Genomic DNA, 20,649 nt, shown 5'->3' on the forward strand with positions numbered 1-20,649 from the left:
CCCCCCCCCTTATTTGCCCCTCCCAAGCCGCATTTCTAAAAAAACTGTATACTTTTAAAAACGAAATTACAAAAAAACATATTATAATATCGAGTTATTTGAAAATTATGACTTAGTCCTCCTCCCTCCACCATGTCCCTGGAGCCGCTCTTGCCCCTTGCAGCCGGAATTATTCACGGTGTAATGTCTAGATTAGGTATTAAAATTGACAAATTTCCTTATTTTACAGGTACGTATAAAATATAAATATAATTGAGTAACAGATATCATACGGGATATTAATATTCAATAATTAAAAATATATTTGTGAACATAATATTGAATTTATACGAATAACTACGTTTTATGTATAAAACTATATAGTTATATAATTATAACCTATATAGTACCTATATACTATGCAAATTGTTTGTTTCATATTATTAAAAAATTGTTTATTCTCTTTTAGATCCTCTTGTTAAAGATCTTTGGCTTATGGGATCAATATGGCCAATCACAATTGTAGTGATTGCATATTTGTACTTTGTTCTTAAACTTGGACCGGAATTCATGAAGTTTCGTAACCCTTACAACATTGACCGCATTGTTATGATTTATAATGCCGTACAAGTTATATTTTCTTTGTACTTAGTGAAAGAGGTAAGAGAACGACACTTATTAAAAAAAACACTATAAAATATTATTTGTTTAGAATATTAATATAGGTATTTAAATAATAATTTTATCATATTTGAATGATAAAAATTCAACGTTGGCTTTGTTACTTTGTTTTAATTTTAAGAGAGTGGAGGAGTGTTTGGTGTACCTATTGATTTGACTCTGTGATAAGTTATATCACATTCTAAAAATAATCTGAAAATAAATACAATTTTAACAGAATTCTTTTTTCTTAGCAAAAACAATTTTGGTATTCAAATTACATATTAGTTAACACATTATATAAGTACATGCCTAATAACTATATTATAATATATTGCATATAAAGTGTAAATATTATTTAATGATACAATAATAATTATATATGAAGTTGTGAAATGATTTTTACGTAATTTTTCTATAAACATTCAATAACAATTTCTAAGAGTTTTAAAAATTGTTTGATATGTAGGGTGATTCACCAAGCATGCTCTACCCCTTTTTTTCTTCAATAATGCAATAAATTATTTAAAATTAGATTTTTTTAATTTTTAAAAATACTTATTGACCATATTTTTAAATTATTTTTTACTACTTAAGAAGTGTACTGTGGAGATACAAACTTCTGTTTTTCATATGAAAACCCCCTTTTTAACTGCAGTAAATTATTCAGTGGATAATTTTTCTGAAGAATTTGAGGCATCAGAATCAAAATTCGAACTAGTAGTTTTTGAGTAAGTTATTTAACTTAGTTTTGTATGGATAAAAGTTACATGGTAATGGATTTATAAGGTATTATTGGGGCTATGGTGATTTGAATATTTTAGTAATTTATATTAATCCATCAACATTAATAATTTCTAATTATGTCTCAAGTATAATAAATAGTAGTAGTAATAAAAAAGGGAGGTCCTCATTTGAAAAACAGAAGGTTGTACACATATGTATCTCCACAGGACACTCCCTATGTAATACAAAACATTTTAAGAATTTGAAAAATTTGAAAAATTGTCGAAGTATTAAAAAAAAAATTTCATAATTAATATATTGAAGAATTCATTATTAAAAAACAAGTATAGGGGTGGGCATGCTTAGAAAAGCACCAGTGTTACACAGGAACAGTGTATAGGGATTTTAAAATGTGTCTGAAAATGTCAATAATAATAAGATTTTATATAATTCATTAGAAAAACCCAATAACAACTTTTATACACAGTCTAATTTCTAAATAAAAATCAACACTGTACCTATAGTATATTATATTAAATCCAATCGTTTGTTATAATATCTTATATCATAATATAAATAATGTATATTATACGTAGAATGTTATTCTCGTCTACAGGCATTTAGACTGGTGTGGCTGCGAGACGATTACCGATTCTTTTGCGTTGAAAGAAGTAAAGATGACCCTGATATAGCAAGCCAAGTAATTTTAAAACTCTTACTTGCCCATTTTACTCTTAGAAAAAATAACTAAATTGTTAAGAAAATAATATTGTTTATTTTTTAGCAAATATATACAGTTTGGCTGTTCCTCATTAGTAAATGTATGGATCTCCTAGACACAGTAATTTAACATTAATTTAATAAATAACATATTTTTCTACTTTCAACTAATAAGTTATACTAAACACTTTGCATTAAAAACAATTTTAGGTTTTTTTTATCCTAAGAAAAAAACAAAGTCAAATAACGTTTTTACATGTTTACCATCATACTTTGGTTGTAACACTTGGCTGGTATTTAACTAATTTTTATCCAGGTATAGTTATAAATACATTACAACCATAAGAATCAGTGGTATGCGCATGTTAGAGGGGTGGGGGGTCGAGGGGGGATATATCCTCCCATGGGTCTATTCTTTTTTTTGTTCCTCGGACTTTGAACGTTCTTCTACACTTAAACGGTTAAACGTTTTAAAACGTAAATAAAAATGTACAACTGAGCAATCACGGTTAAATGGAGTACAAATATTATATTGTATTATATAATTATTTTTATATAAATTATTTTATGACCGCCTCCCCCATACAAAATTCCTGCGCATGCCACTAATAATAATTATTAAATAATTTAAAATTTATTCGTCAGAAATTGTATTGTTGTATAATGTTGAATCAATTTTAGGAGGACAAGCCGCATTCTTTGGTACCATTAATGCATTTGTGCATGTTATAATGTATACCTACTACTTATTGACTGTAATAAGCCCAGAATACAAAAAAGCCTGGTGGAAAAAATATTTAACGACTATACAACTGGTAATGTATACTATTGATTTGAAATTTATATTATGAGATAAATATGAGCAGTTTACTTTTTAGTTAACTTTTAATTTCATTTATCAGTGAAGTCTTGTCGGAAAATAATTGGTTGGAACGTATTTCGTTTTAAATATATTTACTAGGACACAAAATGCGTTTGGAAATAAAACCGTCAGAAAATATTATTTTTGAATCGTTTTTTGTTGAAACGTGTTTTGTTGGAAATGTATAATTATTCGAAACAGTATACCGCAATGTAATCTAATAATATACCTACATTTCCAGTGAAATATTTTCCATGGAAATTAGTTTCTGAGAAAATACGATTCCGGCCGAACATTATTTAGTAAATTATTATTATAGTTCCATAGACAATATTTTTCTTTGATAGCTACTAGTATTTTATATATATGCTCATTCATTTTTAATTGTAAATTTGATTTAATTTTAGTTATTAAGTTATTTTGTCATTTCTATCCTCTAATAATTACTGCACTTATACTTATAGTACCTTTTTCAACTTTTGTCGGTGACCAAAATATAAATAAATAAATAAACATATGCTTCCTATACAACATTTTCCATATAAATACGTATCCAAATGAATTCGTTCCCGACAAAAAAATACATCAAATGGATTACGATTCCAAAAATATATAATTTAAATAAAAGTATAGTTCTAACATGACATGTTTCCGATGAGTTATTTTTCCACAGTTGGTTCAAAACTAACAATTATCCAACTTTTTACGACCGATACCATCTATTTTAATAATATACCTATATTGTTTATAGTGTATTATGTTAGTCAAACAATAGTCAATAAATATAAAATTAATAATATATGTATTATATATTTATATATAATGTTTCGAATTTTCAATGTATTGATAGGTTATTAAAACAATGCTGAAACAAAAATTCAGCGTAGGTACTGTAAAATTAATGTTTATACACTATGACGAAGGTTGGTCTAGTTTAGTTAGTCTCCCATTTGTTAACACATAATTTAGGTACAATTATTAATTATTATTCACGGACTTGAGCATTTTAACTATGATAAACTGATGTCTAATAACTTGAAGGTTTTAACTATGGGATTATATTATATAGGTAGTCCCCCTAAATATATTTTTCGAATTATTAAAATATTTGTATTTTTTTTTATTTTACTAACAATAATGTAATTTAGTGTAGTTAGATATTCAATAGGTATATTATGTATTTTAGCTCTCTTAAATTAAATTTAACAATAATTTATTTATTTTGTTGCTTTTCTCATGCTAAATGAAATATACATCTTATATGTATCGTGTGTGTATGCTTGAGTAATTTTTTCAATAGTTTGAAAATATTATTAATATAATATTATAGTATTATATTAATAGAGAAACGAATTCATTCAGATACGTATTTATATGGAAAATATTGTATAGGAAGCATAATATGTTTATTTATTTATTTATATTTTGGTCACCGACAAAAGTTGAAATAGGTACTAAGTATAAGTGCAGTAATTATTAGAGAATATAAATTACAAAATAACTTAATAACTAAAATTAAATCGAATTTACAATGAAAAATTAATGTTTAATATAATATATAAAATACTAATAGCTATCAAAGAAGAATATTGTCGATGGAATTATAATAATAATTTACTGAATAATGTTTGGCTGGAATAGTATTATAATATTATAATACATATGTAAATTATTTGTGAATATGGGTTTAGACTTAAAAATAAGATTTTATTATTTTTATTATTTTTTAGGTGCAATTCGTCATTACTGGACTACATGGATTTATTACACTATTTGAGCCTGACTGCGATTTCCCAAGAATCATAATGCTATTAGCAATTCCACAAGATATATTTATGTTCATTTTGTTCTGGGACTTTTATAAAAAAGCATACATTAAACCAAAGAAGATTAAACAATGATGAATTCGCAAAAGATTATAAAATAAAAATATTTATTATTTTTTCCTTACCAATTTTTTTTTTTTTTGTTTATATTATCTCCATACTTAACGGAAAGACAAAATGCTTATAAAATACTGATTTTATTTTTCAATAGGTATTCAATTTAATAAACTCATTTTATGATACAAATAGTTTTAATAAACAATATGAAAAGCACATAGATTATAATACATTAAATTCAAATACTTGTGTACTAATTAGGAGTTTGGAAGAATTGATTTGTAAATAATTTCTTTTAACAATGTTGGCATGCCGCTATAATAGGTGTCTACTATATATGTACTAATATCTACCAACCAAACATTTTTAGAGAATTGGTGTATTTAATTTTTGATATACTAAGTTAGATAAGTTTTTGAGTGATGGATAATATATTAATTAATCAAATACATGGTGTATTGGACATAAAGACTATCAATATATCAGGATATGCTTACGTCTTGAGTTTTTACGAATAGAAAAATTGTATTATAAAACTCTGATATTGTTCATTATTATTAATCAGTTTTTTACTTCAGTTGAAATACGAAAAAATAATTTTAATTATTTTAATTAATTATTAAGTTTAAACAGTTGATTATGTCAAAAAAATGGTGAAATTATATAAATTTATTTTGGTTTTTATGTAAATATTGTAGTAAATGAAATTTAAAAAAATATGAAATTTAATTATATGAGAATGGTTTATTTGTTCAAAAAATTATTTTGTATTTAATAATGTTAAATATTATTTTCATGAAAATCATAATAACCACTTTATTTTGAAATTATTCCCACTGGTTTATTTAATTGCTTGACTCACCTGCGTTGGTTAAAAATGTATGAAAATAATCATTAATTACCTACCAACGATTTGCAAATTATTGTAAATAATACACAGTCTCATACTTTCATTATAAGTTATAACTACAGATAATTGTATATTAGATTTATTTATCGTACTTTATAGAATATATAGTTAATGTATTATATTATAGAAAGGAAAAATGTAAGTGTAAATTAATATATTATGTATAATTTAAAATGTTTAAAAGTTGTATTGCTTACAAGGAAATTGCTTATAAGGATACATTGTAATCATACACTATCACGAATCTAAATAAATCTAGTCGATGGTTATTTTAAATGTGACTAAATATTTTATAAGATTTTGTTTGCGTATTAATAAGTATAATAGTTTATGCTTTCACACTTTTTATTAGTGTATAATTTTTTATAGTTGCGACAAATCAATCACTGGTAAAATAAATACTCAATATAATTATTTATAATGAAAACAATATCCACGTTACAAAACACACTGTTCAAGAAACTATAACCTTTTTAATTATTACTTATTTATTAATTTTTGTGAATTGTTACTTTCGTAGATAATGAATTAAAAAATAGAATATTCTATTTCAATGTAGGTACAAACTTGTCAAGAATTAATCATTCGAAAATAATTAATTGTTAGTTTATAATCTTTTGCTTTTGAACAAATGACTCTTGGTACGTCCATACTAAACATAGATGGTTATAAATAAAAACCTATAAAAAAAATTGTAATTCTGTTAATCTGAAAAATCTAATTATTCAGAACAATTATTATCGTATAGAAGATCTATTCTTCATTCATATTATATAATAAAGTTGTACAAATACAATGTAGTCGGTACCTATATATTATAAAACTATTAAAACATTTAAAACCACTTTAATATTACCTATGAGCGAAGTCTAGAATGTATGGGTTTTACAATAATGTATTTTCCTGGAGGTTTTATATATTATTACAGTTTTATGTTTTTACGACCTCCCTACTCCCCGCAATCAGATTATTTAAAATACCGAAATCGAGAGGAATTTGTTTGAAGCATACAATACCTATAGTATACTATTTATACCGGGAACTAAATTGACACTTAAAATCGTATTAAAAGCTAATAATATTATCACCATTCTGCATAAATGGTTTGAACGGTTGACTTGTCACTCATTTTAACACAACCGAATTAAATACATTGTACACGATTTCAGACATTGTTTTATTTAAATCTAATATCAAGATTTTTTTTCTTGTAAATTTTTAATGTAGTTCGTTGACACCAAATCATTACATTACAAACTTTAAAAAGGCCTACCTCACACATTCCTCACTCGTTCGACAATATTTCTAATGTCATTATTTCCTGCGTGACCTCTGTTACATATTCAAATTAAACCAGTATCATAGCCTACAAAATGCTTGAAACTACACCACGGTCTACATTTCGTCTCAAGAACCATAATGTTCGTTAGTTAACTTAAATTCATCAGACCCATGTGACATGATGGTGCGGTGAAAATTCTCATTACATTTTTGTAGGTTATATTCCATATAACCTACCAATAAATATACCTTCCTATTGCATTTTCATATTCCTGCACTTCAAGATACAAATACACAACAGTATTGCAAGGTAAGCATTATTAATAATTATTATTATAAATTGTTTCAATATCGCAATTTTACATTATACTTTATATGATTTATGCGGGCATAAAAATAATTACTAACTTAGTTTACAAAATTATTTGAAAATAATACTTATGTATTCTGCAACGAATTACCATAGTTCATAATATTGTTGTCTCGGTCTATGATAGTACTTACTTCATTAAAAGTCATTATTCACTTAACCTATAATAATATTAAATCAGAGGATGAGGATATACTTAACCTTGTACGTTATGAAACCTTCAACCTATTCAAATATGGTGCATAATATTATTATATAAGTCTTTCGAAATATGATAACTATTAAGTATCAATTTAAAGACAATTACCAATACTTATATGAATATATTCACATTCGATATATCGATATTAATCTTGATTTAAAATTGTATTATATAAAATTTAAATATTCTCTTTTATATATTATTATATCACGTATACCATATTATGCTTACACAATATTTATATGATTTTTTTTTCAAATACCATTCCCAGAAAAACAACAAAATGATTATATTATCATTAAATTTGATATTACTGGGGCGATATACACACCTAAATTTAATTTATAATGTTCATTGATTTGTTATTAACGTACAAAACGTCTTTCTAATTTTTTTGTTATTGATAGAATATTATACGTATTACGAGCCTAATGATTTAAAGATCTGGACAGACCATAAAGATGGCATAGCAACGCCCCCTCCCCGTACTTTTGAAGCCATGGCTGTATTTATATTGTATGAAAATTAAGATTATAGATATAACTTTACTTCTATAACATATTAGAATTTATCAGGTAACTTTGAATTATTCAAATATTGTTACTAAGAGTACCTAACTATTTAATAGATATCATTATGAAGCGTAAAACTGTAAAGATATAAGAACCTCGCACTACCATGATTGGAGCGCTTAAATAAAAATTAAAACAGACCGTATAATATGTACGGAAATAATGAGGTGTCCAATATATCATCACTAGATAAAGCGTCGTCCAGTGGTATGATTATACTAGAATATGAATTATTTAAATAGGATTCATACTGTAATATTATGTATCTAGAAATGTTTGCTTGAATTTCAAAAACTAATATTTAATATTGTTCTAAAAGATCTAAATATACCTTTGTTTTCCCCTTAAAAGCTAACATTATAACTTAGAATTAAGTTAGCAGTATCAAAGGTGGTTAAAAAATAGCAAATTCAGTTTTTATATTAAATTTGTTTGTAACTGAACTGTTTATGAATTATGAATTATGATTAGGTATATTAACATAATTTAAAAAAGGGGGGGGGGTAAAATTCTGCTGTACAGAAGGTGTCTAGAGAGGTCACTATTATGGATGTTTTAAATTTAAATTTAATGATATAAAACCATTATATACAAAAAACGATTTTGATCGAAGGCAGTCCGTCACCCATATATTACTACCACCTAAATATAAAAAAAAAAACTAAAATCGTTATTCTCCGTTTAAAAATCTAATTGTGTTTACATTTGAACTCAAAATATCTATTATAAAATATTGTATATTTGTGTTTATATAATTTTTAGATTTGTTGGTTAGGTACTCTATGAAATATTTATGAGAAACCTTGTTTTAAATTTTCAATCCTTACCTATAAAAATTGAACATTTTATAAATGTTTAAGTACAAAATAATTATGCGTACAAATGTCTCAAAATTAGTCAAAAAATTTAAAAATTGTATGGTGTATAGAAAATTATAATATAAACATTCGGTGGACATTTCTACATTCTAAAGTTATTCGTTGTAGTTACATCAAAAAACAAAATCGATTTTCTCAAAAACTGATTTTTTTATAAAAATTCTCAATTTTCCTTAATTTTATTTTGTTTTTCTTGAAACTTTTGAAAACAACTGTGAATTTTCAATTTTAACCTCTCGAATGCACCAACTAGATTCACTTTTCCACAAGATATGTTACTGGAGTTTAAATTCCAAGCATTATTTCGACTATTTATCGTTTACATAGACACAAATAAAAAAAACACATCACCGTAAAATACTATAAAATCAATACATTAATCGGTCCGCTCAGATTTTAAAATGTAATATAATATTAATTATTATTATTGTACTTATACATACTAATTACTATTAATATGTTAAATGGTAATACCTCAATACATTTTGTTATCGTTATACTTAGTTAATTAGTTGATATTGTTTATCCATATTCCATAACCTCTAGCATCACAGTACCGCACCGATATACTTAAGTTTGCTTCACTCTCCGTCTAAAATTAACGCTTATAAGATATTGATATATAAGTGCCTATAACATTTTACCTTCGGAATAATTAATTTTACATTGTTATTTTTGATATTATAATGAATCAAATTAAAAAATTAAAATGATTTACCACGAAGACAATGTTGGGTGTTTTTTTTTGAACAAGTTGAGAACAACAAGATGAGAAATTTATAGTTGTACATTTTAAATTTTAAAAAATTCATAATTTGCTTCAAAATTATAGTACCAATACCAAAAAAACCTTAACTAGCACGTAGCAGCCCTAAATACTATTCTTAGGTACCTTTAAAGTTTAAATATGATAATAGGTCAATAAATTAACTATAATAATAAAAAAAATAAATCGGATGAGTGGATGTCACTCCGCTGTACAGTAGGTTGTAGGTTACAAGTGGGTCACTGTATAATAGATGGTATTAAATTTGAATTCAATTATATAATATGATTGTATACGAGAAACGATTCTGAGCGGAGACGGTTGGCCTGCAGTGTTGATATTTTATAATATGTATATTTATATTGTTATTACTTATTATTAATACGGTACCCGGGTATAAGTTGAATTAATATTATAAAATTACAACAAAATAACTAGAATCGTTACATGTTCTTGGTTATTTGATATATACTATTGTCCAAATTAGTACATAAAAAAACTAAAAAAAAAACAGTACCTATTTTATATTTTTGAATTTTTTGGTTACAGAATAACCTACTATAGCATGGAACCTTCTGGCTTCTTTTAAATGTTCAATCCTTAGTTATAAAAGTTGAACATTTTGTACATATTTAACTACAAATTCATTTTTAAATTTGATAAATGTTTTCAAAACTCGAACTTTAAATTCTTATAAAAAAAAAACTGTGCTGATGTATTTTTAATATTTTTATGTACTATTGTAACAATATATCAGGAGCCTAAGCCTTGTATTCATTTTTCACGCTTTTTGACCCAACAAATAAAATTGTATTGACATTTATAGAAAAAAAAAATAATTGAAAATTGGAAATGTTTATATGCAAAGACTGAATTAAAATTTTTAGTTTTCGCCCGTCCTCCACTATAAATGGGTGTAAGAACGCCACTGCAAGATACTGACTTAGAGTGTACCTACCTGATTAACTATCCATCTAAAAATGAGTTTTTTTCTTCTTGTGACTTGTTATCCCTTAAATAGGAAAACAAAAATATGGAGTGTAAGATGTTTCTGTTTTGAAATAATTATGTAATTGAAAAATGTATTGTCTTTATTACATTATTTTGTCTATATTTTCAGATGTCAGTTCTATATGAAAAAGTGTCCGATCTCTTAAAATGGATAGACAAAAATGGAGGTAAGCTTATAATATTTTATACTATAAATATTAAGACATAGGATAATATAAAAATTACAATTATTCATCAGGTATGTTATTTTAACTTATTTATAATATAAAAATCATTTAAAATAGTGACAGCATATCTTTTTCAGTAGGTAGAATTATTACTATGGATTTGCATATTATATTATTACCTACTATAATTAATTATTTTGTAGTTAAAAATTTATAAAATGTTCAACTTTTGTATCTAAGAATTGAAAATATTGAACAAGATTCCACGTAAGTAATTAATTATGTTACCAAAAAATCTAAAAAATACATTTACACAGTTTATTTTTATAGTCATTTTAAGTTCAAATTTGGACGAAATTACATATTAAAAACCTGGAATAACTATTTTAGTTATTTTGTTGTGATTGTATAATATATTTCGTGGGTATACTTGAAACTTCTTAAGTATACTATTATATATCTATGATAGTATCACGGTTTGTTGTTGATGTATAACGCGTTATAAGTACCTAATGGATATTGTGATATGATTAATTTGGAATTTATTATAGGTACCTATTATAGGTCAATTTTTTTTTAATACCATATATAATATTATGTCTTATACCTAGACTGACATACCGTCTCCGCTCAGAATCGTTTTTCTTATACAATGATATTATATTATTGAATTCAAATTTAATACCATCCATTATACAGTGACCTACTTGTAATTTACTGTACAACAGAGCGACATCCACTTACCCACCTTTTTATAAAATAATTTTCAAAAACTCTTATCCTTTAACCATTTTCATAACCGTTCAATTAAACCGTTTTAACAATAAATCGTTCTAAATTTGAATTGAGCACATCAAAATGTTAAAAAAAAATTACTCACATAATTACCAAAATAATTTACGGAATTAAAGAGGGTTTTAATAAGAAAAATAGAAGTTTGTATTACCACAAGACCCTCCTTAAGTAGTGCGAAAAAGTCTCATGAATTTAAAAATGGCTTTTAAATATGGTTATTTAAAAATTCCAAAAATCAGTATTTGAATAAATTCATTACCCGATGAAAAAATGGTGTTAAGCAAGCTTGGTGAAACACTCTGTATATTTATAATTTGTGTTATATTATTAATTTAGATTCAAGAATTAAAGATTATTGGTTAATGGATTCTCCATGGCCAGTTGTGATAATTCTTGCCGCTTATCTATACTTTGTTCTGAAGGCTGGTCCAAAGTTCATGAAGAATCGTAGCCCATTGAAAATTGATCGTATCGTAATGGTGTACAATGTTGTCCAAGTTTTATTTTCAGCCTATCTAGTGAAAGAGGTAATACAATATTTTATACGGCATGACGTGTTATCAAAGTGTCAATATATATTTTATAAGTTACTATAATAATAATATAGGTACAGATATTATATGTTGTTCAAACATTGTCATTTATTTTATTACACTATTAACATTGTATAATAATACTAGTTGTAATAATACAATTATCTCGACTTAGCCCGGAAAAAAATGAACAAACACAAAATACAGCGCTATATCAGTATATCTTGGTGTTAGTGTAAGTACCTCAGTGGCTCAGTTCATGGGAAAATCGGCATTGGTGTACCTGAGGTTAGAGATAGGTTTATCTCGTACAGTATGTACTAATTCGACCGAGATGGGCACCTATCCACCTGTTACGAATCAGATATACCATATTGGCTATTGCACTTGTTTTATTTTCAAACGTAGGTACTTCTTACTACTCTCTACATTTACCTGATCTATCAGTCCAGTAGATTTTGAGTATACAAGCTAGTAAGCTACAAACATATAGTGTGAATAAATATTATATTATTTTATTTAACAAAAAAATTCAATTGCATCGCATAGATGGGCAAGTCTAAGCCAATTTTTTTTTTTTAATTTTATTTCTGTAGTTAATGAAAACCTATACCTATATAAACAAGAAATTATTTAATTTTCGTAAGCTAAAACGAAATACTTACATGTTTGAGCCACACAATACCAATCTACATGAGTTAAAACAATAAATTTAAACACGCCCTCCTAGTCTCAAGGAATCTATTGATATAAATTGTATACGGTCCTATACACAACCATCATATATAAAACCTCTGTATACATAGGTAAACGAATTGTTTTATTATGTCTAAGAATTAAAATGATTTTTTTATTGTATTTAATATACTACTTTTATATCACTTTTAATTAAGGTTATAATGTGGTTACTCGGGTAGTGTACTGCAGATTTGCTCAATGATGATGTTGGGTATAATTCTAGAATATTTTAAGATATTGGGTAAGATAGTGATTTTTTCAGGTAATACTAAAGTATAATATACTATTAACAATATCTACCTAAGTGTTGATAAAAGGTACAAAGGATTAGATTTTAAGAGAACCCCAACATTGGATTGTCAAAATTAATTAAATGTTGTTTTTTGTGTTTAAATTTACAGGCTTTTCGGTTAATATGGCTTCAAAACGACTACAAAATAAACTGCATTGAAATTGATTACAGTGACACAGATAAAGCCAAAGACGTAATATTAACTACATATTTAATATAATATATCAGAATATTACGTCACCTATATGCAATTTTGCTGTATAAAAACGAAACATTGTACAATATGCGATATCACAGTACACAAAAACATAATATGATACATATATCATTAATTATACAAATGCACCTATCCTACAAAACGTATTTTAACCAGCACGTTCGTATAGAGCATGTTTTACATAAAAAAAAAGTGCCTAAGTAATACAATGTTTGTACCTATTATAAAATTGATTATTTTATTGAGTTAATGGTTATAGTACTCGCTATAAAATATCTAAATTATTTAATCAACCCACTGTATTTGGTATTAGTAATGTCACAGTAATACAGTAATACTGTAATAGTAAAATAAATTACTTTAATGGCAATATAAATATTATTATTATTATTATTATAAAATATGCTTAGAAATATAGGCTGATGGAACGTCTTTTCTCAGAATAGATTTTCGTATGCAATGATTTATCACCGAATTAAAACTTAACACACACTTATACAGTATAGTGATTTACTCAATGACAGGATACTTACTGTACAGCAGAGTGGTTATCTGCTTTCCCCTTTTTTTTACGAATTCATTTATAATTTATTATAAACATTTATTAGTTCAAGGAAATCTTTTAAAAAATATATATATAATATATAATATTAAGTAATCGTATAATAGAAAATAGCATAGTGTGTATAAACAATTGTGAAAACTAAAACGTATAATCTTTTCTAAAAATGTTGTTTTGTAACGACCTTACGTTATGTAAAAGATATATTTTCAAAAACGTTTATGTTTTCTAATATAACGATTTGAGTGCTTTACCATCCAGTATACATAATATATTCATTTTTATTATCACAATATTATTATATTAAAAGAAAAAAAAAATATTAATAATAATAATAATAATACTAAAAATATTATAATATATTATTATTAATTAAATAATATATTTAATGAAAATGTGAATATTAAAAAAAATTGAACTGAAATTGTTCATTCTTATTATTTATAGATAGTTTGTGCTGTGTGGACTTACTTCTTCTCTAAAGTCTTAGATTTACTCGACACGGTAATATCATAGATTTCAGATAGTATACATAGATACACTATCTATAGTCGTCAAAATTTACAAAAAATTTTATTGATTATTTTAGATATTCTTCGTGTTACGTAAAAAGCAAAATCAAGTGACGTTTTTACACATCTATCATCATACAATGGTCCTGATGTTTAGCTGGGGTATAATAAAATTCTATCCAGGTAAAAAAGGACTTATATAATACATTATATCAATGTTGTTATACTGCGTCCAGCAGAAGAACTCAACTGGGCGGCGATCAAAACTCGTCTATTGCTGCGTAATATAGAGACTTGCATGAACGAGTTGCGTTCTCTCGCTGGACAAAGTATAGTAAAAATAAATAATTAACTTATGAATATTTGGTAAATTTAGGAGGACAAATCATCTTGTTTGGAACCATAAATGCATTTGTTCACGTTGTCATGTACAGTTACTACTTCTTAACCATATTGAAACCAGAGTACAAAAAAGCATGGTGGAAAAAATATTTGACACAATTACAACTGGTAATGTTTTAAATTTAGAAACTAGACAAAGATCATATTTTCTCATAACAATGAAAAATATTTTAATAGGTATCTATAAATATCATTATTATCTCAAGATGAAGCTGTTTTAATTTTTAGATGTTTATTTATTTCAACATTTTCCATAATTCATCGTCGCGAAACAAAACATACCTACATTTATTTTTTGAAGATAATTCGTATACTCAAAGTATTTTATTTTCAAACAATATAATATTGAAGAATGTCTTTTTGTAACAAATTATTTTTATAGCACCAATCATAGACTTGATCTGGTCAATATTACGGTGAACGATCTATTTATTTTATTTCACATCTAATATAGTATTTTTTTAATAGCTACCAACCAATGTAACTTTTATAGTTTTTTTTTAAACGATTAAACTATTTATTACTCTAAATACTCTAAATAATTAAACTATTTATTACTCTAAATAAATGCTTAACTGAAATTTACGATATTTTGGAAAATATAACTTTTTTGTTGAAAGGGTAGAAATGCGGGATGGCTAATGTTGATTTTAATGGTTATAAATTATAAACCATGAAGTACTCATAATTATATTATGAACTAATATATATATAAAATATTATATCAATATTAGTGATTTAGTGATGTTCACATATATTGTTATGCGTAATACCAACTGATGTTTTAAATAATTCTTGCAGATTCAATTCGTTATCACTGGTCTTCACGGATGTGTAACATTATTGGCAACGGGCTGCAGTTATCCCAAATTTGTATTAGCGTTAGCATTGCCACAAGATTTGTTTATGTTTGTTTTGTTCTGGGACTTTTACAAAAAAGCTTATAAACAACCCAAAAATAAACTGAATTAATTATTTGTTTACAACTACGTGGATTTTTATTTAAATATGTTCCTTCTTGAAATCCTATAAAAACAAAATTATATACCTACGAGGTAAATTATATCATATTTTGTATTGATAAATACAGTAAAAACTGAGATAAATTAAAACTTTTAGTGACATTTTAAGTTCCAATTATATTTTGGAATTCACGTTGATAGCTGCAGTAAAAATGTATCCTGATTCTAAAAATTAAAAATATTTTTAAAAGAAATTGTTAATTTTTAAAATAATATACTTAATAATACTAATATGTTTCTTACGAAAGGATGTGTTAAACAAGGGGGCCCTTAAATTGTTGGGTTGGTTCAAGTGAATACAGTATTACAGTGCTAGAATAATAAACAATAATTAATTTTCTAAAATTGTATTTTAGATTCTGAGCGGAGCGAGAAAGCTAGTGGTTTTACAATGGTGTTTATTTTATTTTTCGCATCCTGTATACAACATTTCTACCAGAAGGAGTGCTTCGATTTCAACATATAATAATATAGTATCTTATCTTTTATCAAATTAGATCAAGATGGTAGGTACTGAGTAGAGAGGTCGATTTTCTCAATAGTTACTTAATGCCACGGGAAAAACTACCGACAAATCACGAAAAACCGATAAAAACGTATAATAACAATTTTAACAAATTTTCATTTATTTTTGTTTTTCCTGATTACTTTAAAAAATCTTGAGAAATATCAATTTCGACCTCCCAAAAGTACGAACTAGATCCACTTTTCTTCCAAAAACCTCAATTGAAGTTTATGATCAAAGAATTTTCTTTACTATAAAAAAGTTGGGAAGTTGAAGTTGTGCAAATATTTTCAAATACATCACGTTTACAATTATTAGACTGGACAAAATAAAAATAAAATTGTAATTAATTTTCAAGCCCCCCCCCCCTCATCCGAAAATCCTGCGTACGCCAATGGTTATATTATATTATATTACTAAATTAAAAATTAAAAAGTAGAAATAGATATTTGTAACTAAAATTTAAAAATATGTAGCATAATATTATTTTGTCAAACGCGTTTAATGAATTAAGAACTATAGATTGATTTTTAGAATAGTAAAATAATTTGTATTTCTATGTTCGAAAAAAAAGTTGTATCCAGCTCAAAAACATAGCCTGTATGCATACAGCATAATAGGTATATTTTAAAAAAAAACTGTTAACTACCTGATTACCTATTATAACTTTTTATTGATAAAGTATATTTAATGCTTCCTTTCCTTTTGTAGACAAGTTTAACTCAGACAAAATATTAACGACAATCTACAATAGCAGATACTACATTAGTACAATGTAGACCTATACCTACCTGCAACGACGGTGATGAAACCGTAAAGGGTTGTAGCCAGATATATATTATAATAACTATATATATCTGATGTGTAGCATATCATGATTACACAACCATTAAGACATTAAAGTATGCAACCACGATTTAAGATATAGGTACCTTTTATCTTAAAAATGTTCGCAAATTAGTCACGATTTAAGATAGTACCTATACCTACTATCTTAATCTGTGGTATTAAAATAATGGTATATTATAAGAGTTAAAAGATATGTACCTTTTACACTCCGATTGGAAATACATTTAGGAATTGTCATGTATTTGTTGAAAAACAAATAATGGCGTACAAATGTTTAAAATTACAACCAGCATTTTTTAAAGAAATGTTAAACATTTTTTGCCTATTGTTGATAGCTGGTAGGTAAATATTTATAAGCTTATATAGTTGTACCACGTAAAACTTAATATTTATCTTAACATTAGTAAGTAGGGTTCGGATTTGAAGGCAATATGGCTGAAGTGCACTTTACCACCCCATGCATATATTTCGGGTTTTTTTTTTTTGGAACTTATGTAACTCATCGAGTTAAGAACGATGAGGCAATCAGAATGTGTCGCTTTCACTTAGTTTCGAATTTATGGCCCTTGGAAGTAAGCAATTTTGCGTTTTTTACGCATGAGTGCAACGCTACGTGTCACGTCTTTCGCGATTTTTTTTTTTTTATTCGTGAGACTTATTATATTAATGAGTACCTATTACTTATTTTTAAGCCTAGGTTATTGTTGTTACTTATGGCACATAATTTAATTTTGGACCTACAAATATTAGAACACACAATTACTTTTAATAATAAAATTGTCCGAGCGAGTGACCCCGCTCAGTGACTCGATGCAACAAAAATGCAATTTTCTTAATCCTGTGACCCACTTGAGGATGTGTTACATAGCAAATCGGGGGATAAATTATTATTGCACCATCGTTTTAAACAGGTTGGAATACGTAAGTACAAAAAAATAACAATAATAGGTAGTCCTCCGCGCGGCATTATAGTAGTGTTGCGCGCATGCGTATAAACGTAAAATTGAAAACTTTGGAAGGCCATAACTTCGAAACTAAGTGAGAGCGACAAATTCTGATTGCACCATCGTTCTTAACTCGATGATCTACATAAGTTCCAAAAAAAAAAAAATCGAAAAATTTGCAAAGGTTGGTAAGTGCACTTGTTCCGCAAATGTGTATATTATGCTTTTTTGTCAAATATTTGTCATTGTAATAATAATATAGTCTTATCCGAAATATACCTTCCAGCTTCCATTCTTTTTAGTTTTGACTTTTGAGTGATAATCACGATTCACGATTAAAGGTATACTTTTAATCGTGGTGAGAATAAATAAAATGTTAAAACAGTAAAACCATTTATGCATTTATGGACGTTTTGGTAAAATTTTTGGTTTTCAACGTTGGCGCAATTGATCTCCGAACGATCAAAATTGCTGTTATCACATTTCGAGATATCTGTTCTAGCCCCCCCCTTATATTGCGATTCCCGGTCCTAAACTGTTTACAAACAGATAAGAACTAAGTTCGGTTGCAATATTTTGTTGTTTTTATTTTTTAAGTATTCGACTTTACGTTGAGTTTTCGTATTTTCCTTTTAAAAACTACTTAATTGTTTACGGTGCATAAATATTAATTAATCCTTCAACATGACTGTAAAGAAAAAGGTTAGTATATCGTTAGTCTAGTTGACAATAACTAAATTTACCATCGACAATATAGTTCATCATTGTTTATTTTTTCCAAACATCAATTTCATAATACAAAATGAATGGTATTAATGAAATCGTACATATTTTATCCCAAGCCCTTCCTATTAGAAATGGTGTATATATCTATTTGACTATAACACTTATAAATATAAATTATGTACTTATTTTTAAAAAGTATTATATTATAAAATGTTTACATAATGGCATAAAAATAGTTAAAATTGTGTGGATTCATAAATGTGTGTAAACATAAAACATATTGAGAATACAAACTTAATTTCAAGTTATTGTGTTAATGCAATTAAATAAGTGGTGTTTTAATGTAAATATGGAATGCCTTGTGGAAAAAAATCCAGGTAATTTATTACAATCGAGTCTTGATAACTCGATTTTCAAATATTTGATGTAACATGATTGTTATCCTCTAATAATTTATTGAAGACCGCTTTATTTTGGTTTATGTTATTTTATTCAAATCTAACCTAACCTATGAATATACCCATCTAGCTAAAGAAAAATAATTAATTAAAACAAAATAAAACACCGGTTTCATATTATACTACTACAGTGGATTCCGCCTAATGTGGGCACCGGAATATGGGCATCCGCGTCATATGGTTAAAATAGTCTGGTCCCAATTCCAACATGTATTAACTAACTAATTTCTATTTATATGGCCAACCGTTAATATGGGCAAATGAGTTTGGTCCCAACGTGGCAACTTGTCCACATTAAGCGGAATCCACTGCATAAGTAAAATACATTGGGTTTTTTTTTTTTTTTTTAATGAAATGTATTCAGTAGGCATAGTTTATAGTTTTATTTTTAATAGGTATTTAATTTGTTTTTAGGTAGGTACTTGATATCAATATTTTAATAGGTAAATCATGTTTATTTTGTTATTATTTATTCCTAGTCTGTTAGAACTAATATTAATTAAACATTGAATATTGCCATACACTTATACAGGTACAACAAATTATAAATAAAATATTTGGCTGGTTAAAAGATATTTTTTTCTCTCTAATATTGTGTAAGTAAGTATTTGAAGTGCATTTTACTAACTTGATCAATTTAAGATTTGGGTTTTCATAGGTACATATTATTATATTGTATTGACTATTTAGTATGTACCTATATTGTTGTAAAATCATAATTATAATATTATAAGATTTAAAAAAATATGTTCAGTAGTTATTTTTTAATGTTTTATATTTATTAAAGCATATCAAATGCTTAATATACTTGCTACTTACAAGAAAAAATACTAATAGTTGAAACTAATAGTTCTTTATGCTGTTCATTATCCAAACTTAATGTTCTTTAAGGTCTTTCAGTCTTTGTAAGATAATAATCGTGCTATAGAATATAGACAAATAAAATCCAATCAACTAAAATAAAGAAATACCTTTAGAATAAACAACAATTTCTTATTGATATATATTTTGGGCTTAAATTTTTTAGTTTATTATGTTTAAAAAAATAAGTTTATTGAGTTAGTAAATACATTTTTGTTTATATTCCGTTCACCAAGAGAATATGGT

The 20,649-nt window shown here is 26.1% G+C and overlaps 3 protein-coding genes across 8 annotated transcripts in view; all 3 read left to right on the plus strand.

Annotated features, from left to right (window-relative positions):
* Window positions 1-6,016, plus strand: part of LOC100162176 (elongation of very long chain fatty acids protein 7-like) — a 15,230-nt gene extending 9,214 nt beyond the window's left edge. For 4 of the 5 annotated variants that reach the window (XM_029486044.1, XM_029486041.1, XM_029486043.1 and 1 more), the window contains 6 exons: window positions 449-639; window positions 1,982-2,065; window positions 2,150-2,206; window positions 2,296-2,401; window positions 2,767-2,900; window positions 4,678-6,016. In XM_029486044.1, the coding sequence (XP_029341904.1) occupies window positions 449-639; window positions 1,982-2,065; window positions 2,150-2,206; window positions 2,296-2,401; window positions 2,767-2,900; window positions 4,678-4,848 (743 nt within the window). In that variant the 3' untranslated portion in view covers window positions 4,849-6,016. 5 annotated transcript variants of the gene reach the window in all.
* An 818-nt stretch (window positions 6,017-6,834) lies between these two features.
* LOC100164244 (elongation of very long chain fatty acids protein AAEL008004-like) lies at window positions 6,835-16,024 on the plus strand. Its single transcript, NM_001293465.1, is given in 8 exon segments — window positions 6,835-7,331; window positions 10,930-10,987; window positions 12,119-12,309; window positions 13,455-13,538; window positions 14,572-14,628; window positions 14,714-14,819; window positions 15,013-15,146; window positions 15,840-16,024. Coding segments are annotated over 7 exon segments (801 nt in total). The 5' UTR covers window positions 6,835-7,331; the 3' UTR covers window positions 16,011-16,024.
* Window positions 16,025-18,904: 2,880 nt separating this feature from the next.
* LOC100160130 (histone acetyltransferase KAT7) overlaps window positions 18,905-20,649 on the plus strand; it is a 116,653-nt gene continuing 114,908 nt past the window's right edge. The window contains exon 1 of one of the 2 annotated variants that reach the window (XM_029487179.1): window positions 18,905-19,060. In XM_029487179.1, coding sequence (XP_029343039.1) covers window positions 19,043-19,060 — 18 coding nt within the window. In that variant the 5' untranslated portion in view covers window positions 18,905-19,042. The remainder of the gene's footprint in view (window positions 19,061-20,649) is intronic. The other variant, XM_029487178.1, reaches the window with a different exon arrangement.

This window comes from Acyrthosiphon pisum, chromosome A1, assembly GCF_005508785.2.
Source record: "Acyrthosiphon pisum isolate AL4f chromosome A1, pea_aphid_22Mar2018_4r6ur, whole genome shotgun sequence".
Lineage (NCBI taxonomy): Eukaryota > Metazoa > Arthropoda > Insecta > Hemiptera > Aphididae > Acyrthosiphon > Acyrthosiphon pisum.